Here is a 27245-nt window from a genome sequence, read left to right on the forward strand (position 1 = left end):
ACAGAACTAAAAATAAAGATTGGCATGAATATGGGATTATAGACTATATCAACTATATATATCTGTTAGAACAATTACAATTATGTACAATCTCAGATTTAACTGACCCCACATATAATAATCTTCATGAAATTATTTACGATGTTCTTTTATCTTGGTGTATTGAAAGATGGCGTTAAAAGATAGGTACATGAAGCCTCTCAGATGCACTGAATTCAGAATAAATTATTATGATTAGAAATAATTTTTGATTTAAATGTGAAAGTGTTTGTGGAAATATTTAATATAATTATTTCTATTTGAGATGAAAAATTCCAATATTCTGCATATATTTGGGGAGGTAGTATGAAAATATATGTAAAGCGAATCAAGGTGTATTGTCACCTTTATTTGACCTTTTATATATATAGTCTACTATGATATTTTCACATACTACATATTAAATTGATGTCACAGCAATCATGACGGTGGCATCTGTGACTGTGACTGAGCCCTGTAGAACTAGTGAACTGATTAATTGGTTAATGGACAAGTTGTGATTTAAAAATGTCCGATGACCAGGGTTTGAATTCCAGGTTATTTTAAGAAGCAGCAATTAGAATTCTGCAATGACATGCCAATGACTTCAATCAAAGACATTGAATTGACATATGTTGGATATTTTGATATCGTCAGATATGCAGAATATTGGGTCTTTGATTGACTACTAGGACTCATTCAGTACTGCAGCTCAATTACTCTATTGTTATTTTTTAATTCACTCATATTTAATTGGAAAATTAGGAATTACTCATGAACAGAAGAAACCATAGAGGACTCTCTAGAGGGCGCTCTACATATAGGGTTGAAATTGTTTAAATTTATTATCTGTGTCTCATTTTGTTGTTTTTTTCTTCTTTATTTTCAGATTTATTGGTTGCTTTTTGCTACTATGTATGTTCTTTCATACATTATTATTTGTAAATTTAAAAGGCGCACAGAAAAAGAAGATTATTACACAAGTAAGTTTCAAATACTTTTATCTCCAGTGTGTAAAACTACCACTGTATTTAAAGTGCCTGTGCAATGCCCACCCTCACGTTTCCCATTTTAGATCTGTGTCCCACTGAAATGGGCAGTTATTGATTTTTTTGCTGAAAATGATTACTCGTATCCAAGTAAATTTGGGATATTTCTCGTGTTGTAGTCACGCCCACCTATCCTGAAACGGTCGACTGTTTCCGGATTTCCGACTCTCGCCGAAAGTGCGCCACCAAATGCCAAAATGTAAGAGGACGTCCTACCCCTGAGCCGTTATAACACTGGTCATTCAGTATACTTTTAAACCATATACATTTTTCGGTCAGCGTTTTTTCTTTTTTTTTATCTATTTTATTTTTTTGAGAGGGAGTTTTTAGATGTTGTGTTGTGGGCAGTTGCAGTGGAACGTATAGTCATATTGTAAGTATTCACACGTTTTTAATCGATCCGAAGGTGCAACATCAGGGGGACGAAAGCCACTTAACCTCAGATTCCTTTTTTTGGAGAAACTGTCCTCGTCCATGAAAAAAACAACTAGGTTTAAAGAGAAACGCTGACAACATAAACCTGGCGCAACACTTTTGAAAGAAATATATTCTGGACCATGATCATCGAGGCGGATTTTAGAAGAGAGAGAGAGACGTCTGGCAAGTGTTTCAAATGAGTTGACTTTTTTTGCGATCCTGATTATCGTTTTATAGAGACCATTTAGTCCCTGTTAAGTAAAAGGTAGCAATAATTTTGACAGTGACACGAAAACGAAGCGTCAGACAAACAGGAAATTACACAGCCTTACACACTGCTAATTGTTTTCATTTTCGAAGGCTAAAAGTTTCTGAATAGTTTGGTGTTGAATGTCGAATTCACACCTGTTCTTTTTTCACCTCTATGCTTGCAGCTTGATCTGCGTAATAATTTATGAAATAAGAATCCGAGCTTGGTCAATGTGTTTCCACCAAATAAAGTTTTAATATGATGTTATAATTATGACAATCACGCCATGGATCACGCTAACTCGAATCCACTCTGAATTTATCTGTATGTGTGTCGATCTCGATTATTTTTGTTATCCAATTAAACGCCGCTTTTAACGCACTTGCCCTTGTCGTGACCAGACGCGTTCACCTATTTCAACAAAATTTCAATTTATTTCCACGCGGCTGACATTTATTTAGTAACTGTGATTTGTCGTTTTTACTATAGTCTAATGTTTAGAATGTCAAAATATATATTCTCTTTTATTTTAATTTTGAAAGTTTTACTCAGACGATCGATGAAATAAAACAGTGTAGTGACGTGCCCAGTAACCTGCTAAATAACGAGATAATTCCGACGTCAAATTCTATTTTGTCCAGCGACAGTGTACAAACGTGTGCCGCTGACGATCACGGTGACCAGTACACCAGAACGGACATATTTCGCATATAACTCAACCCCATGCAACAAAAATTGATACTATGTGTTCATTATGGTCCATTCCTCCTCGACGAACAAGTACATAAGTGAAAATTTAGTCAAAGACGAGAAAACTGCACAAGAAATTTGCCTTATTTACACGTATCGGCAATGCAAGCTGCCATGCAACTTCCCCTTCTGACGTCACAAGGGGAATTTCTGTATGAAAATAAGAAGCTAATGAGGAGCCTCGTTTTAAAATACACAAAAATAAAGTTGCCGTAGATTGAGTTTAAAACACATTTTTTCACTTAAAAAAATAATTCATGCTTAGAAACATAAAAATTAATAATATTTATGTATCAATGGATAATTTTAGGCGTGAAAATAGCAGCCATTTCACAGGCACTTTAAATTACTATAGACAATAAGTGAACTTACTCCAAATTAAACATTCAGTACCGGTAATTACAAGAGTGGTTTGTATTTGCCCTATTAGTATCACATGTGCTTATGTAAATGAAAGGTGTTTCTTCAGTCTAATTTGAATGATACAGTGTACATGTATGCAATTTTAGGTTTATGGTATGCTGCTGTTAAAGATGCTCGTCTCATAGAGCAAATACGTTTACATAAATTTACCAGTATATGCCATAAAGCCTTTGACAGGAATAAATGGCTAATAAGATTCCAGTTTCTGACCAGTGAAACATGATACAGAATTATTAGTTCTCATTTGGACAAAGTCCAAATACAGGGACTTTACAGATTCGCCTCGGTAAAGAAATATATTACGGTATTCCAAAACTGAATCTTGGTCTCGCACAAGCAGATTTTTTTCAAACTTGGTACTTAAGCAAAATTGTCTGATGGCTGTTTCAAAAAATGTAGTGTGAGCCATACACATCTCTGGCATACTGAGTGATTACATTCACTTCCTGTAAATATAATAATGGGACATGTATGCACTCTTATGTATACTTGCATTGAAAATATACAGGGGCTATGTCATGACTTACTTGATGTCATTGCAGGATGCACTAATCCTAATATTGTTTCTTGCTAGATGATGATGAAGATGCTATGGTTTACAGGATTGCATTATGGATCTGTACATTTACCGTGACAGTGTCAGTTGGTGCTGTATTATTACTACCTATATCTATTGTCACAAATGAAGTCTTGCTCTCATACCCCAATAGTTATTATGTTAAATGGCTAAATGAATCCCTTATACATGGTATGTACAACCTATCCTTAAAGTTTCATTCCCACAAATATGTGATACATCACTCCCAGAACAAGCTAAAACTCACAATGTGTTAAAATGATGCTGGTTCATCTAAAAAAATATATTATATTAAAAATAGATATGCCAATGTTCTTATCCTCAAGACAAACAAACCCACAATGTAACTGACTTGGATTTTATTTTCACTGAATCATTCCTTCGGCAAAAATAGAGAAAATTAATTCCAAGCGAAAATAAAGTATTTTACAGTATTTGACGAGCAACATGTGAAGTTGAAACCTCATCTGTTGGCTCCGTCTTCGTATGTTATCATCGCCGCCAGGGAAGTTTTTATGTTACTGTTGCCATTTTGGTATTTGAACCATCACACCTGTACTATACCAATTACGGTAATATTACGTTGCGTGTGACAATGTGATGTTTCCACTAATAAATAAACATGCTATCAATACTGGTTTAAAATAGTGTGTCTAGATTGCTACTGCGAAATTACCACAGTGTATATACATTTCAAGTACATTGTTACAAACATTATGAGTATAAAAAATTGACATGAATCATAACATAGTTGATTTGTTTTAATTTTACACTGAGAGTGAGCTTACATGGTACTCGCTTGAAATATGCGAGTTAAAAATAATATTTAAATTGCTGTAATATGTGTACCTTAGCTTTAAGTACACTGTGACAGACATTGGCTTGATTCTTTATATCAATTGTCAAACCAAATACCCAATGTAAAATTTTTTCAGAACAAAAAATGTTAGAAGCATAAAACAGAGTGAAAATATCAAACATGTTCATATTTGAGTTTATTATGAATTAGCAGTTGAATTTAGTACATATATCTATCATACACGTGATGTTAAAGAGTATAGAATTTCTTTCACCAGAATCATGAATCGATACTCTGATTGAATGTGCTTGGGGACAGAGTACAAGAATAGCCAGGGGGTCTTTTAAGTCATTTTTGCTGGATTCAAGAACACCTGTTTGTATTTTGTACTTTATATCAAATTATAGAATATTGTTCATTTTATTTATTTCAGGTTTATGGAATCAAATCTTCTTGTTTTCAAATCTTGCACTGTTTATTTTAATACCGTTTGCATACTTTCTCACGGAATCTGAAGGATTTGCTGGATCTAAGAAGGTAACAATGTTGGAGACATTATTTCAGATATCTATGGCATTTTATAGGATTATTTTATTTGAAAATTTGAGTTAGATACCCCAGACTGTTGAATTTTGCACCTTATGAATTTAATTTTTTATAGTTTTGGAATAAAAATTCAAATTACCGTATGCTCAACTAATATCTGCCTTGTGCTCGTTTTCTCAACATTTGATTTGACTCATCACTTTCATAAAGTATATAACGCAAACATTTTTTTATTGAGTGTGCTACCTAAAAGTTGTCCGGAGCTTTCAGTTTTATATACAGTCTGATAACTACAGATTGTATCAAAAAGGATTCATTTTGGCAAGCTCCTATGTGTATTTTCGGAATTATTACTCAGTCTCTCCAAAACATCTGCAGAAGAAAATTGAAGCATATATGAATGAGGGGAATTTTCACCCATCATACGTAGGAAATAGATCATTGTGACATTTTGAAAATTTGCATACAAGGCACAATGTCATTTTTACTTTTGAGCTATGCATGTGATAAATTTATAATCCCACAATATTTTCTCTTTGGTTGACCTCAGCAGACACTTGTGATTACCACTAAAATAGCATCATTCCTTGCCAAGGCAAAAGTCTGCCAGTAGTCATGAGTGTCTGCTGATGTCAACCTAAGAAAAAAATTGTGGGATTAGATATATCAGTAAACATAATTCTAATCATGAACAAGGATAGGGATATGTAATATTATCAATTATTTACAAAACCCAAAGGGTATGCAACTCTGAATTGTAAATCCCTGACACCATACCTATTCCAACTTAAATCGGTACAACGTCAATAGTTATATACTGGTGGACAATCTATAGATCTAGTCTTTGTGTTTTTTGTTTTTTTTACAATTTTGCCACCAGTCATATCTTTTTTTGTTGATAATATAAACAGCCCTTGCTTGGACCCTCACACCTAGGTACAACTGTCTAAAGCTTGTATTGTATAAAGTCATAACTATTATCTCAATTTATTTCACAGGGTATCAGAGCAAGGATATATGAAACGTTAGTTGTGTTGTTTTTACTTGGAATGCTAGTGTTTGGTTTTACATGGGTTTTATCAGCACTTTTAGATGAAAATAAGGTCACTGAAGAGTCCATAAGTGGTAAGTGTTGTGCTATTATAATTACCGGGTACCACAGACTACTTGCATGACATTAACACATACTCAAGCTACCGTAGTTTAGAAGTTTGTTTATTATTCCATGGGCTGTATGCAAATTATTGGGATTAATTACATCTATGAAACCCATTAGCTCAACCTTCATTCTGAACAAATAAATTATTGAATATTTCACAAATCTTTTCTTTTAGAAACAGTTTCATAATAGTGAATCCTTATTGTTGTGTATTTGTGACAGACATTTAAAATTGTTTTCGTTATTTCTTCTATTAATTTTTTTCAGATTTTTGGGATTTTTATTTGCCATATTTATATTCGTGTATATCTTTACTTGGTGTTTTAATGCTGCTTAGTAAGTATGTCTTACAATTATTACTACATTGTGTGTACACCTGATATGAACCTAGTAATATCTCATCACACTCAGATATGTAGATTTTATTTGTTGAATGAAAATACTAGAGATCACATATATTATGGGGCATTGTAGTATGGAAAGTAGCCAATAAATAGGAATTGAGATATTACTAGCAATGTAGCTAGGTATATGAGGAGTGGTATGCCACTTAGATGCCGATGAAATACCATAGTGAGCGTAATGTTTGTAGTAATCTAAATAGGAATTGAGATATTACTAGCAATGTACCTAGGCATATGAGGAGTGGAATGCCACTTAGATGCCGATGAAATACCATAGTGAGCGTAATGTTTGTATAAATCTAAACAGGAATTGAAATATTACTAGCAATGTACCTAGGCATATAGGGAGTGGAATGTTTGTATAAATCTGCAGAGGTAATGAAATATTACTAGCAATGTACCTAGGCATGTATGGAATGGTATGCCACTTAGATGCCTATGAAATAACATAGTGAGTGTAATGTTTGCGTAAATCTAAACAGGAATTGAGATATTACTTGCAATGTACCTAGGCATATAGGGAGTGGAATGTCACTTAGATGCCGATGACATCCCATAGTGGGCATAATGTTTGCATAAATCTAAATAGGAATTGAGATATTACTAGCAATGTACCTAGGCATATAGGGAGTGGAATGTCACTTAGATGCCGATGACATCCCATAGTGGGCATAATGTTTGCATAAATCTAAACAGGAATTGAGATATTACTAGCAATGTACCTGGACATATGGGGAGTGGTATGCTACTTAGATGCCTATGAAATAACATAGTGAGTGTAATGTTTGCGTAAATGTAAACAGGAATTGAGATATTACTTGCAATGTACCTAGACATATAAGGTGTGGAATGTCACTTAGATGCCGATGACATCCCATAGTGGGCATAATGTTTGCATAAATCTAAATAGAAATTGAGATATTACTAGCAGTGTACCTGGACATATGGGGAGTGGAATGCCACATAAATGTTCATGACATCCCATAGTGGGCATAATGTTTGCATAAATCTAAATAGAAATTGAGATATTACTAGCAGTGTACTTAGGCATATGGGGAGTGGTATGCCACTTAGATGCCAATGAAATACCATAGTGAGCGTAATGTTTGTATAAATCTAAATAGGAATTGAGATATTACTAGCAATGTACCAAGGCATATGGGGAGTGGTATGCCACTTAGATGCCAATGAAATACCATAGTGAGCGTAATGTTTGTATAAATCTAAATAGGAATTGAGATATTACTAGCAATGTACCAAGGCATATAGGGAGTGGTATGCTACTTAGATGCCTATGAAATAACATAGTGAGTGTAATGTTTGCGTAAATCTAAACAGGAATTGAGATATTACTTGCAATGTACCTAGGCATATAGGGAGTGGAATGTCACTTAGATGCCGATGACATCCCATAGTGGGCATAATGTTTGTATAAATCTAAATCTAAATTGAGATATTACTAGCAGTGTACCTGGACATATGGGGAGTGAAATGCCACATAAATGTTCATGACATCCCATAGTGGGCATAATGTTTGCATAAATCTAAATAGAAATTGAGATATTACTAGCAGTGTACCTGGACATATGGGGAGTGGAATGCCACATAAATGTTCATGACATCTCATAGTGAGTGTGAATGTGAATGACAGTTAGATATTACTAGCACTAGCTCGGCATTAGAGGAGTGCTGAATACATTCTAGGCTAATGCATTATTATTTGTATCAATGTATTTCTACAAATTACTAACATTGTATTTTCTTTTCATCCATTATGTGCAGTTTCCACACCTGTTGGTGTTACACGTCTCTTCTCTGTTATTGGTCAGTTAGTTGTCAAACCCCAGTTTATGCAAGATTTAGATGATGAAGTTAACTCAGCCAGGTTTGAGGAAGATGACATAAAGAGAAAATTACAAGGTATTGTGACATAAAGGAATGAGATCACTGGTATGGAGATCAGTAAAAGATAATTGTGAACAACTTTCATCACTGTACTATTATGTTCATAAAATGCATTTCAATTATAATCTATAATTTTATCCATTTATTTTAATCACTATTGTTTTTAAGCAATTTAAATTAACACTTGCAGATAGCATATGAAAAAGCTGAGAGTTTTGTGTACATAGAAAATTTCAATTCGCTATTTGGCTCACTTCTTTCAGGAACAAGACAGTATGACTGCAGTTGAGTGCTTAAAAATTACCATAAAGTTGAACTTGATATTTGGATCTTGAAACAATAGCAGTGAACATTTTTTTCAAATTTTAATTTTCTCAAACCAACATTACTTATAAGGGTTTTCTGCAGTTGTACAAAAAATATGATCTATACATTTCCAATGGTAGAACATGTAAACTGAAAAATTATCTTAGCTATGTTAGAGGCACAACTATGTAAGATATTGTCTTTTGACTTTTTGCTGTTGTCTTGATATTTTTCGTTTGCTAAATATGAAAAGTTTACAAAAATGAAAAGAAAATGAAATCATGAATAATAGAAATATATGGTACCGAGAGTGATTCCATAGCATTTTTCCATCATTTGCTATTTATATATAAACAGAGGCTTGATTTGAATTCCAGTACCCCCTAACTTCAAAAATGTTAAATCTAGGCGTCTATTTTATATTCGCTACCATTCTTTCAGTCTTGAGTCAACTCATTGGCATTGATATTGCCTGCATAATACAGATATCCATCTAGAGGAAACTTATTTTCTTTTGTTTTCAAGATTTAAGTAATATCCATGACACTCCAGATTCCAGACTTCTTCTGCAACAACTAGACGCCGTCGTCAAGACTTGTACGGAGGCTCTGCAAAATTATAACTCTCTAGGAAGTATGCACGAACTCTTTTTTCCCCATTTCTTTCCAGTTGTACTAAACCATGATTTTCCATACATGCACTATAGAGGGTGTTAAACTAAACCTCTAAATTTTGAAACTGATCATTGAACCTAAACCTTGTTTATGAGCTGTTCATTTATCAATCTATTCAAACACCGCCCTCTATAGTTGTACACAGTATTTGTCATCATCTGTTGTCTTTATCATACTTATCACAACACCTACAGTGCTACTGTCCAGTCATCCACTACACTTTTACAAGGGATGCACAAGTTAGAAATTGATGGGTTTTTTTAATCGGTTAATTTTTATATTGGCTCTTTTGTCACATTATATACAAAATTACATCATATGATATAGAAAGCATCATCAAATTGTAAAACCCTGTGCATCCCTTTACGGTTTCACTGTATTTACTAATAGCTCTAGTTTATATTGTAGTTTAGAAGCAATAATCGGCACAGAGCACTGTGACATTGTTGTATGCATATACTGTATACACTTAATGACTGGCTTTACTTCTCTAATGTATAGATGGCAGCCACACCACCATTCATCAGAACGGTCAGAATGACCTTAGATTACGATTGAAAGAAATACAAAAAGATCGAAAAGAACTTGAGAGAAGACAGAAAGCTTCTCCTTGGCAGAGGAATTTTTTGTACCCATTACTATGGCTCTTCTTATTTGCACTGACTGTAGCATCTCTTTGTATGGTGGCCTGGAATATATTTGAATTACTTCTGGGTTATGGTTCCTTGCCAGTTGGTGTTAAGGTAATATTGCTACACATTTATGAATTAAATAATCAAGTTTTAAGTTCCGAGCACACTTCTGCAACAGATCATGGTTTGATTTTTGTTCGTAAGCTGGTTTGCCTCAATTTTTCACACAAGTTGTATAGACAAAATTGTATATTGGCTCCCAGAAATATCATACAAAAGTGTGTATGAATACCAAGATGTTATAAATTATATTTTGTTGAACTTCATTGTGTGCATGTATGAATGTAAAAACTTGCTTTCTGTATTTTATGAACATTACCGAAACTTTCAAAAGTAACAAAACTGAAGCTTGTATATCATATTTGCTCTACTAGAAAACTGTATGTTTACATAAATTTACAGGGATATTTTTATGGTCAAAATAAGTAAAGGTTCTGTATACAACAAATGTGGTTTTTGTTTTATATGCGATCCTATTGGAGATTCGCTTCTAATAGAGCAATACAGTGGTAAAATAAAATATTATGTTACTACCGATACATATTCAGATTATTGTTTCAATTTCAGGAACTTGCTTTAGGTAAAGCGTCACTCTCAACACTTGGATCATTTGGTGCTGTGTTAGAAGTTTTACTCATACTGTATCCTTAGTTGTACAATACATGTATTTTTGTCTATAAATGAACATGCCTTGACATTTTATGGCACCGTAGCTTTGACCACCGTCACCCTGGTGGTGAGAATCTGATGTACATAGAAATATGTTTTAGCTCCCAACTTCCAACAAAATTTAGATGAAATTAAAATTATTTCACAGCCATACAATGAAACAGTAATTATTGTTAAATTACAAATCACATTATTTGTGATTACAACAATGTATATATTTTAGTGCTACAATTGAGTTTGATAGGTCATACATTCTAAAAATAACAGGGATAGTGTTCACTCTATTTTCTATATCATCATGAAAAACATTGAAAAAAACCCTAGAATGAATGAAGATAATTTCCTGATCTGCACACTAAGGAAACTTGTACATTTGTACAGAATTTAAAATTACAAAATAACCACAGTGAACTTCCATGGCAATGTTGTAGTTTGTATGCGTAGAACATTCAAACCAGGGATTGTGTTAACCCTAATTTTCTCTTTCCGGAAACCCAATACTAAAGAGGGACCCCAATTTTGGAACAAAAACATGTCCCATTTGAGATAAAGTTACACCGAATATATTGTCAACCCCTCTGTAATTTCTCATCACGAATCGCCACACCAAAATGTTAATGTCATCCCTGATGCAAACACATACATTGTCAATGCTAGCCACAAATACAATGTTAGACAGTTGTCATCGGTTCTTGGGACATAAGATTACTTACAGTGGTACCGGGGTAGTACACATCTATATTTCAATCTTGTAATCGTTTGATAACTATTTATACTTAACACATTGTGATTCAGTTATGTGATGTTAGCTTCTTTAGTCGGATTCTACAGTGTACCATTCTTTCGGTCATTACGCCCAAAATGTAATGACACTGCCATGACCAAAATCATTGCAAATTCTACTGTTCTACTTATACTCAGCTCAGCCTTGCCATTGCTTTCAAGAAGCATCGGTAAGTCAACTTGTTTCCTTTTAATATAATAAATCTATTCAAGGTATAGAGGCTATCAGCTTTTAAATACAAATGCAATGAAACTTATTGCCTGGCAAGTGTGTATTATATGTATTCTTTTTTTTCTTACAAATGTATCATTTACATAATTTCATGGGGATTTTGGGGAGGGGAGGCAGTGCTCCCTCTAAGCATTGCACTGAACAATCGTGTATTTTCGCTAGGAACGTCAATTATAAAAAAAGTACAAGTATTTATGAATAAAGTTAATCAATTTTGTGTTTTCTGGACATTTTTGATTTGATAAATATGAAAAGTTCACAAATATGAAAAGAAAATGACAATAAAAAGTACACCAAAAATGTTAACATGAGTACTGTAATATGAATATATGGTTCGTAGAGTGATTCCGTTACATTTTTCCATCATTTGCAATTTAAACATAAATTTACAGAGACTTGATTCAAATTCCAGTGCCCCCTAACTTCAAAAAAAATCAATTGGTGACATTTTACTTCACAACTTTGTTAGGTTACAGATCAAATGAGACAGAGGTAACACTGATAGGAAACCCAGGATAGATATAATCAATGTCACAAATAACTCACCAATAATATTTTTTTCACACTATTTTTTTTAATTGCAGGTATCACAAATTTTGACCTGCTTGGTGACTTTGGTCGCATAGACTGGCTGGGTAACTTCTACATAGTGTTTTGTTACAACGCATTATTTGGTGCAGCTACTGCCTCCTGTCTTGTCAATAAATTTACAATTACAATGCGAGACTATCTACTGGATAGACTGGGAATTAACCGTGACAAATCAGCTGTTATGAATCCACTCTCAAAGGCAGTCAACGGTCGAATGAGTGTAATGAAATCATCCAAGTCACCTTGTTTGAAATTGGATTGATACCAAGTGTGAACAACGCTTTCAAACACCAGCACCTCCGTTAAGGAGCTCAGGCTTATAAGGGATATTGAGTACATGCTGAGAATATCTTTCCTCGCTGAGTTTCCTGTGATTTTAAGGAAACTAAAAGAGTATACACGTACTTAACGCTGCATAATGTCAATCTTATTTGTGTCCAGATCAGAGTTACAACATTACGTATATCAAGCTTTGCTATCATAGACTGGCTGTTTATAATAAGTGTCCTGCTGTTTTAGCCATAAACTGGTCAGATATAAATTATCAGTCTGTATTGTCTTAGACTGACCATTCACGAATTCAGACCATGTGATGTGTCTCTCATTGACCATATATTGTGTGGTTGTATGCTATATTTTTATTTCTAAATGGAAGGTAACGTAAACATCAAACTGCTATTAAGCAACTTATATCCACAACTGTGTTAAGTTAAAAAGTATCAAGTCCATACAACTGAACTGAAAGGTGTTGGATACCTACTACCAGTATCGTTTTCGAGCTACATTCATATTGAGATGTGATAAATATGACTTATGGAAAATAATTTGAAATTTATCTTGTGATGGTTTTTAGTATATGGTAGCATGAATGCTACCTCATTGAGATTTTTAATTTGGGCTTAAAGAATGACACTGCCCTTTATTGCGTGATTACATAATAATGGACGAGGCAAATATTTCAATTATATTACCCGGGAATTTAATATATGCATGCAGTGGTATAGTGCGCTTGAGAGGAAAAAAAGTGGATTGCATTGTTTAGTATTTCAGTTACGCATAGAACGTCCACAAGCAAACAACATGCAAAACATAGTACCAGATGAAAAAGCATATGAATTTTTTAAAGTGAAAAAACAATGATCGTTTGTTGGTTGGTGGTTAAGCGGGTATGGAAAAACATGTGCAGTATATTTCTTTGTTTGTGCATTGATGTACTAGAGTACTGCAAAGTTATCATCTGATAACTGGGCTTCATGTGGTACAAATCTACCAATGAGAATGCAGCATTTCAATAATAGGCTGCATGTGATCTAATACATTTGTAATAGATAATATTGTGCAAAATACTCTACTAGCACTTTGTCAATTTTTTAAAATTACTTAACTACAACAGCTTGTCTGTGGCAACTGACTGCGGTATACGGAATAGGTGATTTTCCGTACAATTGCGAGATCTCGCGAGATGTATGAAAGACGCGTGTCGAACGTCTGCCGCAAAAGTCGAACGATTTGATTTTGAACTAGAATTTCTTTATTTCGTAACTCACATCGACCGACGGATCTTCGACAGAGGAATATTACTTCGGAATACCCTTTAATACTTAATCGAAAATTCCCATCATGAAAAGTGGGCAGCACATGATTAAGCATGGAAATGTCCATCAAAATACTTTGCGTTTGTCGAATCCCACGCGATGTTTGACGCCACTACGATGCTATGACCTTTGTTTGTCCTGTTTTTACGTTCGATTTCACGCATAATGCGTGATTCTCGCAGTGAACGGAAAATGGTCTATTGTAAGCATGTTTGACTGTGACAAGTAAATATTTGTAGTAATAGTAATAGCTCAAACGTACTTCTTTATAATCCTTATAGGGAGTGATCATTTCATTCCATCAAATATAAATTCCCACTTTGTAGCATGTGCAGCACGCCTCACAATTGATTATCCTGATCACTATGAGAAATGTTAAAATCAGTTAATTTGGCAGCAAATCCTAAAACTTTGAACTACTAAGCTACCCTGCACTGAACATTTTCATTATTCTCTCAGAGTCACTTCATCTGAAGTGTTCTTTTCGAAATTCCATTGTATAAGATGAACTGAACAATCCAATGCCCTTGTGATGCTCACATGTAACAGTGAGAGGTGTTCTACAGATCATACAAAGTGGGAATACAATTTTAATGAATTTAGGTAATTTCCAATTTTATCAGAAGGTTACATTGATCTTAATATTTTCAAATTAAAGATGGTCACAGTAATATTTACAGATATACTATGAATTACATGAATATCATCCAGCACATTACTGGGGTGTTTTTCTATTCTATTCAATTCCTTGTAAAAAAAAATACTGCTCAGTCTTACCATTTGCCGTTACCCCGGTATACTAGTCACAAATGTATCAAGATATTTTAGATGACTTAACAACAAGGATTTTAACTTTGAAAGAGGTTACATATATATTTCAATGAATACTACCAGTACATTTTCTCTACTAACAAATACAATCTTGTAAATACGTACGTTTAGTGATTTTTTTGTTCAGTGTGAGATCCTGCGTTATGCGTGGACAAACAGAAGTTATAGTTGTGTCAAAACACCACTTGTGATTCAACAAACATGATAGTATTTTGGGGGGTATTTGTTAATGTGATAGGATAAAATTTGAAGTAGGCATATCTTGTGAGATCTCATAGTGATCGGACAATTTACTATTCAGTATGTTCTTTCAGAGATTTTAATGGCTGTATTTGTATGCGCTTGATTTAGATTTCCTACATTATAGCAAGTCAGCAAACGATTTTTGTAGTTCCCATGGATAGTTTGTATACTTGTCTGACATATTTTAGTCACTACAAGAATAAAGGAATTTTTAACTGTATCAGTCAATATGGACAGTAATCTCCAAGTACAGCTCACAAGAAGCTCAATTTCAGAGCTACTGCAGTGTAACTATTGTGTTTTCAACAAATATTCATTGTTCACCAGAACCCAACATGTATATTCACAAGGTATAGCGAATAACTGGTGGAGCAACATTGTTTTTTATTGTCAATTATATTGCCAATGACTTCAGTCCAGGTCACATACTGTGGAATACTTTATTTTCGCTGGAATTAATTTTCGCTGAAAAGGTTTTTTGGGCGTTTTGTATGGAATTTATTTTCACTGATTTTTGATGAGTTTAATGTGAAAGTATAATCGCTGGATTTTATTTTCACGGAATCATCCCTCCAGCGAAAATAAATTCCAAGCGAAAATAAAGTATTCTACAGTAATAGTTTTATCTCAAGTATGTATCATTGGGAAAGCTCACTTTAATATATGCTGTGTTTGTAACAAACCTCACTAAGCATGTCCGCTTACGATAGACTATAGATTAGTGTTTTTAATCAACCATATACATTGAGATGTGTAGTTCTTCCTCAATAGTTACATTCCAATTTTAAATAGATCCAGGTATATTTTGTATTGTGAACAGTTTAAACTGTTATTATATTTTGTGCTCTGCATGGTTATATAGTAGGCGACCCTCTTAACGTGCAGTTTGACCCAGTATGTGGCTATTACTTTAATGTCTTGTACATGGCTGTACAAAAACAAAAAAAACTTTTGGAGGTGTACAACAAAACTGCTTAATTTGTGCTGTATTTGATTTGTAAGATGCTGCATTGAAGGATCACAACTCGTAATATCAAAGGACAGGTGTGTGGAATATTTGCCATGATGTTATTCAGCATGGGAAGGAGGTGGGGGGTACCCAATTTAATATTATTTTTTGTGTTACACTATTCAGTGCAATGTCCCTAAGCTGTATAGCTCAGGATGTGATATAAACATTATAAATGCAATACTCGCACATATCTAGTGTTTCCATTGGTTTTACATTTTTATCGCAGTATAGTTCAAGATGAATACATTTCAATGCACATGTAATTACAATGTTAATTTTTCGAGAATTATTAGCCTAAAAACAAGCAATAGCAGCTACCTTATATTTATCAAGATGTCTGTATACAATAGTGCTGTGTATTACCGGGTCTATTGATATTCGTATTTTACCTTCTCACTGTATGTGCGGTGGTGCATTTTTGCATAAATCTAGTGCTTGTCAACCCATGAATTGTTTTCTATATTGTTTTAACAATTATGTTGTCATGTACTTATTGGAGTTTGTATTATAATTATTGTATTGCTGTTGAAATGTACATAGTTAAGCAATACAGGACAGTTGTCTTCCTCCAGCACTGCTTACTTAGAAGCTCTGGATATTGATATTTCCATATGAAGAGTTGATTCTTGTTTGTATTCATTTATTTGTACATATGAATTAGTTATTTTCCTCGTTTCAAAGCTAGTTTTATCTTCTTTACATTAGTGTGTATGCGAGTGATATGCATATTTGCTTATAAAGCTCAGACATTGTGGTGATTAATGTTTCCATTTTTGTACCATTTTCTTTCTTGCAAATGTTACAGATATCTTTTAATTTGTATTGTTCAGTGTAAGCATGTTGATGGGAGGTTATGAATGTGCTGAGAAATAAACAAAGCTTTTACCAAAAGTCTTTTCTTTAATGTTATTGCGTGACAATTGCGTGACATTTGTCTTGTGTGCGGATGTCTCACAAAGAGGAAACTTTGACATGGGTATATTGTGAAGGTATTACGAGGATACCTTGAAGTATGCACAGTATCAGTATCAGTGCGTGGCGTACTTTCTGAAAGCATACTTTACGATATCCTCGTAATAACCTTATTATTATACATCTTTTCCTTCCAAGGATACACTGGGAATGCCGAAATAAAAATATGTAGAACAGAATCAGCGAAATTCTTTGTGTGGAGTCCGGTCAAACTCTCGTGATAGCCATGTTTGTTTTTATTATTAGAGGACACTTAAGCGTGTAATCATTCCATATTTGGAATTTGCATTTTCTGATATGGTAAGATGAAAATACCCAGTAAAATACCGCAAAATTACGACATGCTGTAACTTATGGCGACAGATGTATAATTAGTTTTAACAGGAGCTGGAATTTGTTATTTAGTAGTTTGACTTAGATTTGCTAAGAATACAAGGGGAGTGTTTGCAGTTACCCCATCTCCTTGTATGTCTCTGTTTCATGGATATCTCAAGAACAGCTGGTACATATGTGCTCTCGGACAATGCATAGATCTTGCGAGTTTTTGGTTGAAATTCATGAATGTTAATTTGCATAATAATTAACCAAATTAAATAGCATTTCAATATACAATACATGGAGGAAAAAAGCACAATGGTTACTTTGTGGAATTAAACCTAAATGAACATTGTTTTTTCACTCAATTGGTATACAAGAGCTATGGGACAATGTTAGTTATGGATTGAAATTCAAGCATACTAATTACCTAATTTGCATAATCATCACATACATAGATTCTCTGAGGTAATCCACAGACAAAATTAGTTTAATGTTGAAAACAATGCATTTTAATTATCTAACTTGAATTGAACTTGTGGTACTGGTGCTCTGGGATAAATCAGAGTGCAAGCCACAGATGTACAATCAATTCATTTTCTGTAAGTTTTATAAACTTCTATACTGTAGATCACATTGTTTTCATGTTGTGCATCTCAAATAGTAGACCAATATTAGTTGCCAGGCTTCATCTTAAATTTATTTTAAATATGCCTCTAATACTCTCAGAACATAGGAGTTCTTTCTTTACATCACATGTTACTCGTATATCTAACATGATTCATCACAGCTGCCAGCTCCAAAGTCAACTTTTGTCAACATTTACAAAATAAACAAGAATAATTTTGTTCAAAAAAGTCCTATAGCTTTGTGGAACATTTTGTCCTAAATTTAAAGAAATTACAGAAAACTTAATGCAAATTTTGCCAGAAAAATTATAGCGTCCAAATGGTGTGACACAGAATACACCATCACTAGTGCTCGAATTGAGTTGTAAATTTATTTTTAACCATACATGTATCTGCTTTATTGTCGTTTTGATTTGCAGAACAGATATGAAATAAGAGTCCGGATAAAAACAACACCAACGGGAATGAGACTGTTTTTAAGAAAACCAAGAAAATAAAAAAAGATTATGTTTTCAGATTGCGGCTTGACGCTCTCAATAAAACTACAATAAATCAGACAAGCGAATATTGCAATGACCTTAGCAAGGAAATTGATGTTATCTTTCAATTTGTCTTTGAACTTGTCTCGTACGGCTAGGACAGCACCAAGACCAAAAACACATCCAGCATCACGTGATAGCGCATAGAATGGTGTTGTATCCAGATGAATGTATTCTTTCTTGGAGCACCACTTTATTGCAAGAGACACTGTCCATCCCGGGTCAAGCTGTAGTAACTGCAGTATACCGTAGAGTCCAATTGCAGTGATTAATATAAAACCACTTCCCATAACATAGAAATGTAGCGGCAAATCATCTGTTGAAATCCTGTTAAATAGAACTGCTAACAATATACCTATATTTAAAAAACAAAACAAAAACCTGTTCATATCATCTTGGCCTGCTAATAAAAAATTTGTCTTACAAATTATTGTCTAGTATTTCATTGCAACTTATTATGTTTTATACAAATCACGTGAAATATACAATGTATGTAATTCAGGTCTCATACCACTAATTAGATTTCTATAGATGATGAGGTGAATGTCTCAAAAAAAAAGTTACATAGATCAAAATAATATTTTTATTTACTGAAATCACATGCATGTAATGGAATTCTGGCCAGTAAAACACATGTTCTCCAGCTCAAACCCCTACAGAATTTCTACCTTCAAGTTTGCTAGAAAAGTTTTGTAGTGTCAGTTACTGGTACTTGCACATTATGTTTCACATAAAACATGGAGGAAAGAAGCACAATGGTCACTTGGTGGTATGAGACCTAAATGAACATTGTTTTTTTCACTCAAAATTTTAAAACTTGAAGTTAGATGACTCACCTACGAGGGTTCCAAGAAGAACTTGATGAGGAAAATGAGCAGCTATAAACAGACGAGAAATTGCTACCATGGTGATCATTAAGGTAAACAGTAACCATGACATTATGAAAATAAAACCATGAGATGATTTCTCTGGATGTTGTTGTTGATTAGACTTGTATCTGAGAAATGCTGTTATCATAATAAACCAGACAGAAGATGTGACCATAGCATGTCCGGATGGACTACCTGAAATAATCAAAATTTTTAGAAACAATATCAGAATAGTATTATTGCAACAGTACTGGCAAATATGCAAAAAGACCATACCCTGGGAGTGTTGATGTATGCAGAGCAAAGGTCATCACATATTTTCACCATTTGATCACATAATTTCCAGTCTTGCAATGAAACCTCTCAAAATTATGAAAACATTGTAAAGAAGGAAAACTTGGTATAACTGTAGAGATGTTTAAAGTGTCTGTGAAATGGCTGCTATTTTCAAGCCTAAAATTATCATTTAATACATAAATATTATTAATTTTTACGTTTCTAAGCATGAATTATTTTTTTAAGTGAAAAAATGTGTTTTAAACTCAGTCTACGGCAACTTTATTTTTGTGTATTTTAAAACGAGGCTCCTCATTAGCTTCTCATTTCCATACAGAAATTCCCCTTGTGACGTCAGAAGGGGAAGTCGCATGGCAGCTTGCATTGCCGATACGTGTAAATAAGGCAAATTTCTTGTGCAGTTTTCTCGTCTTTGACTAAATTGTCACTTATGTACTTGTTCGTCGAGGAAGAATGGACCATAATGAACACATAGTATCAATTTTTGTTGCATGGGGTTGAGTTAGATGCGAAATATGTCCGTTCTGGTGTAGCTGGTCACCGTGATCGTCACCGACACCGGCGCACGTTTGTACACTGTCGCTGAACAAAATAGAATTTGACGTCGGAATTATCTTGTTATTTAGCAGGTTACTAGGCACTACACTGTTTTATTTCATCGATCGTCTGAGTAAAACTTTCAAAATTAAAATAAAAGAGAACATATTCTGACATTCTAAACATTAGACTATAGTGATCACTATAAAATAATTAAAAAACGACAAATCACAGTTACTAAATAAATGGCAGCCGGGTGAAAATAAATTGACTTTTTGTTGAAATAGGTGAACGCATCGGGTCACGATGAGGGCAAGTGCGTTAAAAGCGGATAACAAAAATAATCGAGATCGACACACATACAGATAAATTCAGAGTGGATTCGAGTTAGCGTGATCCATGGCGTGATTGTCATAATTATGACATCATATTAAAACTTCATTTGGTGGAAACATGTCGACCAAGCCCGAATTCTTATTTCATAAATTATTACGCAGATCAAGCTGCAAACATGGAGGTAAAAAAGAACAGAGGTCTGAATTGGACATTCAACACCAATCAATTCAGAAACTTTTAGCCTTCGAAAATGAAAACAATTAGAAGTGTGTAAGGGCTGTGTAATTTCCTGTTTGTCCGATGCCTCGTTTTCGTGTCACTGTCAAAACTATTGCTACCTAACAGGAACTAAACGATAATCACGATCACGATCGCAAACACTTGCCGGACGTCTCTCTCTCTCTTCTAAAATCCGCCTCAGTGATCATGGGCTGGTTCGGAATCTATTTCTTTCAAAAGTGTTGCGCCAGGTTTACGTTAAGTGGCTCTCGTCCACTGATGTCGCACCTTCGGATCGATTAGAAACGCCGACCGAAAAATGTATATCGTTTAAAACTATACTGAATGACCAGTGTTATTACGGCTCAGGGGTATGACTTCCTCTCACATTTTTGTCATTTGGTGGCGCACTTTCGGCGAGAGTCGGAAATCCGCAGATAGTCGACCGTTTCAGGATAGGTGGGCGTGGCTACAGCACGAGAAATATCCCAAATTTACTTGAATACGAGTAATCATTTTCAGCAAAAAAATCAATAACTGTCCATTTCAGTGGGACACGGATCTAAACTGGGAAACGTGCGGGTGGGCATTGCACAGGCACTTTAAGTAACTGACAATGAACCAGTTTGGTAGATTATGCATCAAATGGGATTGCAGCATAATCTATCAAACTAGTTCATTATCTCATTTATCACCAGGGCTGATTTGTTAAGAACAAAATTATTTCCAAAAATTTATCCAACTTATTTGGCAGTGTGTTTCTGATCACTAACATGGTTAGGCAACATACTGGACAAATCCAATATTGTGGTTATGACCATATCATTTGTTAGAGGATGGCTTGACGTTGGGTGCCAGTGTCGGACACAAAATTGACCATTGATATGGGTGTTTTGAATTGTGTTCTCGAAATAAACAGTAAGATACGGTATAACTTTTAAAATGAGAAATTAAAAATCATAGCTTAAAATTAAAAATACACCGAGTTGTATACAATTTTACTGCGTGAATCTTTACTACTCACTGATCTCTAACCCAGATTTCTAATGAAATAAAAGCCAAGTCTAATTTAGTTTCGCTTGTTGTGATTCTGTTGTGGGTCACTGGAAAAATGACAATTTTATTTGATTGTTTGCTAGAAAGTAGCCACTTTTCATATAATTTGTGTATGATAATTGTATGATTCCCTTGTCTCCCCAAGAGTAAATTACAGCTTATGATCCACTGCAAATCTTGTATTCTGATTGGTCAACAGTTCTAGCCATGTAATAAGTTGCATGTTATTAAACTTGCATCCTAAAGCAAATCTCTATGTTCTATTATAAAGCTTGCTACATTCGTTTACCCTTTAAGATGAAACTGAATATATATCGTGGTAATCAAAATAGATAAAAGGGTTATATTCACCTGGACCAGTTTCACAAGTTATTGGAAACTGCAGAATATCAGGTCGGGTTTCTTCGGTATACAATGACGATTCATGAACCCACCAATATGGACGATGCCCAAACAATATCCTGCAAATATAGAGCAATTCTTTTGAGAAAAACATTAATTCCATTTTCGGGAATATATGTACGGCAAATATTTGGTTACTATGGTGATTTCTCACATCCATTATTTGTATCAGCAATCATGCATATCACACTGAGTATATTTCTTTATGAATCTAATTTCTGCTAAAAATATTCAAATTTGAATAAATGTTTGTCTTTTAAGTTGATTTTTCAACCTTTGTAATACAAATATTTATTCACATGTTTGTGTGTCTGCTTTGGGTTTGTGTTGGCTGCCATTTGCAATCATATAAATTCAAAATGAAATATACTTAGCAGAAATTGAATGGCATAATAATGATATACACTGGAGTGAAGTAAAGTGAAGTTTTAGAGAAGGAGTGGGTACATATCCATGCAGTGAATATCAGTCAGAACATAATGTTCAATGACAAGTAGTTTGGGTTTCCGATTTGAAAAACAAGAGAATGGGGGAGTTGTAGCTGAAGAGCAAACAAAAACGTCTAAAATTGTCATTGGCAATGTGCGAATAAAATATTAGCAAAAAAAAACATTCGTCCACCCCACCCCCAATTTCAAATGGTAAGCCCCTTAAAATGCTTGTGGGATGGATAAAATTTATTAAAATACTGTTTTTGTCATAGCGAATGTACCCTCATGAAAGAGGCGTGTCATATTTAATTATAAAGCATACAATAGATTCAATGTTTTATATGAAATCCGCTTCAAATGGAGCAAATAAATAGACCTACCATTTCAAGACAGCGTTTAACCACTCCGATATCGCCGCTATCCACAGCACTTTTTGCCCTACACTTGGGCATAGACAGAACGCGATCGGGAAATATATGAGGAAAGCATTTCTTGGGTCTCCCATGTGTGATAATAATAACATCTGATCGGTTTGTGTTCTGAGTGTCTCTTGGAGAAAGCAAATGAAATCAACGCCATTGCTATGCAGGTCATCCATTTTGTGTGTGTACACGTGTCCACTCAATACGGGTTGTTCGTGTCAACACAATATCGTCATGTCAAAACGTTGGATAACATATTTACACAGCGATCTTGGCAGGGACACAGAAGACGCAATCTTTTGTTTTATAATCTAATTTACAATATCAAAACTAATCAATCATGTATTAATGTCCAGAGGTCAACGGTCGAGAATCACCTGATCTGCTATGTGATCATGTGACTTCTTGACCGAGGCTGATGAGTTTTATCCCACTAGAATTAATTGCACATACCGCGGTACACCTTATTGAATATTAAATATAATAAATGTATTACCATCATTCATTGTAAATGGGACATAGTCAAATGCTAATCTAAAAAGCAAAAACAAAACAGTTGTACAGAAGTTACAATGAATAAAGGATCGACCATTTGAAATCATAGGGGTGGCTGGAAAATTTGTTGAAAACAAAAATGCGAGCTAGACACCGAAAGAAAAAATGAATGTAAAGTGTTGCAAGAAAAATTCAAGGAAAATAAAATTTACAAATAAGACTCCGCTAAAAAATATTGCACTGGTTACAAGAAAAATTCAAGGAAAATAAAATTTACAAATAAGGCACCGCTAAAAAATATTGCACTGGTTACAAGAAAAATTCAAGGAAAATAAAATTTACAAATAAGGCACCGCTAAAAAATATTGCACTGGTTACAAGAAAAATTCAAGGAAAATATAATTTACAAATAAGGCACCGCTAAAAAATATTGCACTGGTTACAAGAAAAATTCAAGGAAAATAAAATTTACAAATAAGGCACCGCTAAAAAATATTGCACTGGTTACAAGAAAAATTCAAGGAAAATAAAATTTACAAATAAGGCACCGCTAAAAAATATTGCACTGGTTACAAGAAAAATTCAAGGAAAATATAATTTACAAATAAGGCACCGCTAAAAAAATATTGGACTGGTTACAAGAAAAATTCAAGGAAAATAAAATTTACAAATAAGACACCGCTAAAAAATATTGCACTGGTTACAAGAAAAATTCAAGGAAAATAAAATTTACAAATAAGGCACTGCTAAAAAATATTGCACTGGTTACAAGAAAAATTCAAGGAAAATAAAATTTACAAATAAGGTACCGCTAAAAAATATTGCACTGGTTACAAGAAAAATTCAAGGAAAATAAAATTTACAAATAAGGCACCGCTAAAAAATATTGCACTGGTTACAAGAAAAATTCAAGGAAAATAAAATTTACAAATAAGGCACCGCTAACAAATATTGCACTGGTTACAAGAAAAATTCAAGGAAAATAAAATTTACAAATAAGACACCGCTAAAAAATATTGCACTGGTTACATTCTTCCAGCCACCCCCTTGATTTCAAATGTCTGACCCCTTAAGGTAGCACGGTAGCTTTGTGGGCACTGTCAATTTTCACATTTTTTTTTTTTGGAAAATCACAATCATAGCTCCATAAGGCATGCCACATACATTGGTGTATTTATTTTATTGAAAAAATATCTTGTACAAGTAAACCGTTTTTTTTTCCAGTGTACACCCCACGAGTGCTTCTCGTTAATATTCATGGTTATATACAATGAATATATTTTAGATGAAAATAGTTAGAATAGTTCTTTCGTTTATATAAATGTCTTATAAGTTTTCTTGTATGTTTCCCGGATATTAGCATATGAACGTATCGCTTGTTCCTGGTTCCCAATGTATGTCCCTTATATTGCCAATATTTTCTCTGAAATAATTCATATATGAAAACATCCTAATTTATACTAAATCTGGGAGAAAATTCTTGTTGAAACACCAATTCCTTTTTAAATATCAAGGAATGAAGGAAAACAATGTAACCAGGAATTTGATCGCATCACAACTTTCACAAAGTCTTTTTTTTCCTAAATGTTGTTGTTGGGCTTGTATAACAACCTGTCTCCCTGTCATCAGATTTTTATATAGTCACTAATTCAGTCATGTTTGTAGGTGTCACTTGTGATTACAATGCTAAAAGTTGACAAAAACATAGCGTAAACTGCAAATCATAAACAAATCTCAATCAGAATATTAGGCTGCGAACAGTGTAAACAGTTACATGCTCCCTGTTTGCATTGCCATTCTTATAGTACAACTCATTGGATATTTTCGATACTCTACCCCGATAACCAATCTCCCATCGATGTTCTGATTGGTTGCTGAACGCATTTTGAAATCACTGTTGAAATTGCGATGTCATCAAAACATTGCTTATTTGACAACTTCATATTTTTTTTTTTTTTGTAATTTTTATATATTATTGTTTCCATATAAGCTGGTAATTTCAGACATTCATCAATGGAAAGTGAATTTTTATTTACAGATAATGCTGAGAACAAATTAGGTGTATGGTTTACGGACTCATATAATGAATGTATTAGTAATTTCTTCAAATGGTGTAATTAAATCATTCCTGGTCAATTTATTAAATAGACGTTTAAACTCCTCGAAAGGAATTGAAATACTACATAACAAAGAAAAACATGCACTGACTAACAAACGTCACAATAATAATATTAATTAAACAATAATTGGACAAATAAAAGAAAACACAGAATTCAAGATATAACACTGAAATAAACAGCAAGGTTAAAAGGGAAATGTTGCTGTCTTTGAAGGAATAAATTTTGCCAGTGATATATGGATCGTAGTGTTTTTCTTTTCATTAAAATTAAACTTCCTAAGAAAGTTGAAGTTTGTAAAACAGTTTATATGTTTATCTTTCTTGTTTATTTCATTATTTCATGTTATGATAGCTACTTCGCGTTCGCACATTCCCATCACACGCCGTTAGATTATTTTTTAGAATCAACGACTTGCATATTTAGAGTGGGGATTATAAACATATATTACAGGAATTTAATAAATAGATTGTTTACTTATTGTATTTAGTAGTGGCACCTTTGCAAGGCTTTAACCGTGAGACACATTCCTGGTAATCACGTGATCGTGCCAACGACTGCAGCAATTGGCTGATCGCATGTTTACTCCCCAACGCCTTAGTGCTTCAACTTTTAAAATAGAGAGTGTGTAACCTTTGTAAGAGGAGAAGCCGGAGAGGACGGTACAGCGAGGGGTTACCTCAGCTGATTGCTTGTGTGAATAAAGCTGCCTGGACTACTTCTGTAATGAACTAATGTGTATTCGTTTGGGTCGAATCTGGTATCTCTACGTGTAAGTGACATCAACCAAGCGAGACGAAGATCTGGAATGAGACCAATAATAGAGACATCTCTAAGCACACAACATTTAAATAATGCACCCGAATGTGCACCCGATTTAAATATGATGAACAAATTCCAACATTAGCCAAACTAAGACTAAGCTATCATATCATAGAAATTGAAGTTGGGAAACATACACGTCGCAAAAAACCAGCTGATGAAAGAATTTCAAAATATGTAAAACAAATACATTTTATAATACACTGGCAAATATATATGAAAGAAAATCATTTTATAAATAGTTTAGCAGCCTAAAAGTACAATAATTTCTACACAGAACTATTTAGACAAATTCATAAATGATTATGAACATCATACATAAACAATGCTTTTACTAAAAGACAAGCTCTAATTTAACTACCCAGTTTTTTTCATACTACATGAGTTAAAAAAAAGCATCTTCGTTTTTAACAAACCATCACGTGACAAGTGCGCCACCTACGGCAGTATGTATGAAAAGCGCCCTCTATTAAGGTTAAAGGTCGCAACAAAAGATTTTGATTTCCGTATTGATGCAAAATTGCAAATGATTTTTTATTCCAGACTGGGTTCCAGGCTTGGTTTTGACTAACCTAGAAGAATATAGTCATCTTGTTTTAATTTAAACTACAGTCCGCCACATCGACATTGTAAGTACGTATTTGTTGTGTTAAATATGGTTTTAAGTAAGTCTGCTACGGCTGCTGATGGATTATAACCATCTTAATAACTATACAGTTATCGATCACGTGGATAACCCGCGATCAGGAAGGTCAAAAATAAAATGAGCCGTAGTCGTTACACCGCGTATCGTTCGATACGGTCTCATGGAACGAGGGTAAATACATCCCTTGTTTACACTACATTCGTACACGGGTGTATG

At 33.9% G+C, this 27245-nt stretch overlaps 2 protein-coding genes across 3 annotated transcripts in view; one reads left to right on the forward strand and one right to left on the reverse strand.

Moving 5' to 3' along the window:
- The window catches only part of LOC100376583 (protein LMBR1L), a 39507-nt gene extending 22691 nt beyond the window's left edge, over positions 1-16816 (forward strand). The window contains exons 2-12 of one of the 2 annotated variants that reach the window (XM_006819606.3): positions 908-1001; positions 3482-3655; positions 4717-4820; positions 5828-5954; positions 6256-6324; positions 8175-8312; positions 9129-9236; positions 9779-10020; positions 10537-10610; positions 11434-11591; positions 12238-16816. In XM_006819606.3, coding sequence (XP_006819669.1) covers positions 908-1001; positions 3482-3655; positions 4717-4820; positions 5828-5954; positions 6256-6324; positions 8175-8312; positions 9129-9236; positions 9779-10020; positions 10537-10610; positions 11434-11591; positions 12238-12506 — 1557 coding nt within the window. In that variant the 3' untranslated portion in view covers positions 12507-16816. The remainder of the gene's footprint in view (positions 1-907; positions 1002-3481; positions 3656-4716; positions 4821-5827; positions 5955-6255; positions 6325-8174; positions 8313-9128; positions 9237-9778; positions 10021-10536; positions 10611-11433; positions 11592-12237) is intronic. The other variant, XM_085495254.1, reaches the window with a different exon arrangement.
- Positions 16817-17701: 885 nt separating this feature from the next.
- On the reverse strand, positions 17702-23300 carry LOC100376431 (glucose-6-phosphatase 2-like). Its single transcript, XM_085494797.1, has 4 exons — positions 22908-23300; positions 22046-22155; positions 19217-19444; positions 17702-18735 (listed from the first exon to the last, which is right to left on the reverse strand). Exons 1-4 carry the CDS (start codon positions 23123-23125, stop codon positions 18239-18241), a joined length of 1053 nt encoding a protein of 350 aa, XP_085350923.1. The 5' UTR covers positions 23126-23300; the 3' UTR covers positions 17702-18238.
- Between the last annotated feature and the right edge of the window lie 3945 nt (positions 23301-27245).

This window comes from Saccoglossus kowalevskii, chromosome 21 (assembly GCF_978046115.1).
Source record: "Saccoglossus kowalevskii chromosome 21, keSacKowa6.1, whole genome shotgun sequence".
Lineage (NCBI taxonomy): Eukaryota > Metazoa > Hemichordata > Enteropneusta > Harrimaniidae > Saccoglossus > Saccoglossus kowalevskii.

Bases quoted from the DNA above. Each gene is read 5' to 3' on its own strand.
- LOC100376431 (XM_085494797.1), bottom strand. From the start codon at position 23,125: ATGGATGACCTGCATAGCAATGGCGTTGATTTCATTTGCTTTCTCCAA. The intron at 22,156-22,907 runs GTAGGTCTATTT...CTATATTTGCAG, and splicing joins TTAAACGCTGTCTTGAAATG to GATATTGTTTGGGCATCGTC. The intron at 19,445-22,045 runs GTGAATATAACC...TGATTATTTCAG, and splicing joins AACTTGTGAAACTGGTCCAG to GTAGTCCATCCGGACATGCT.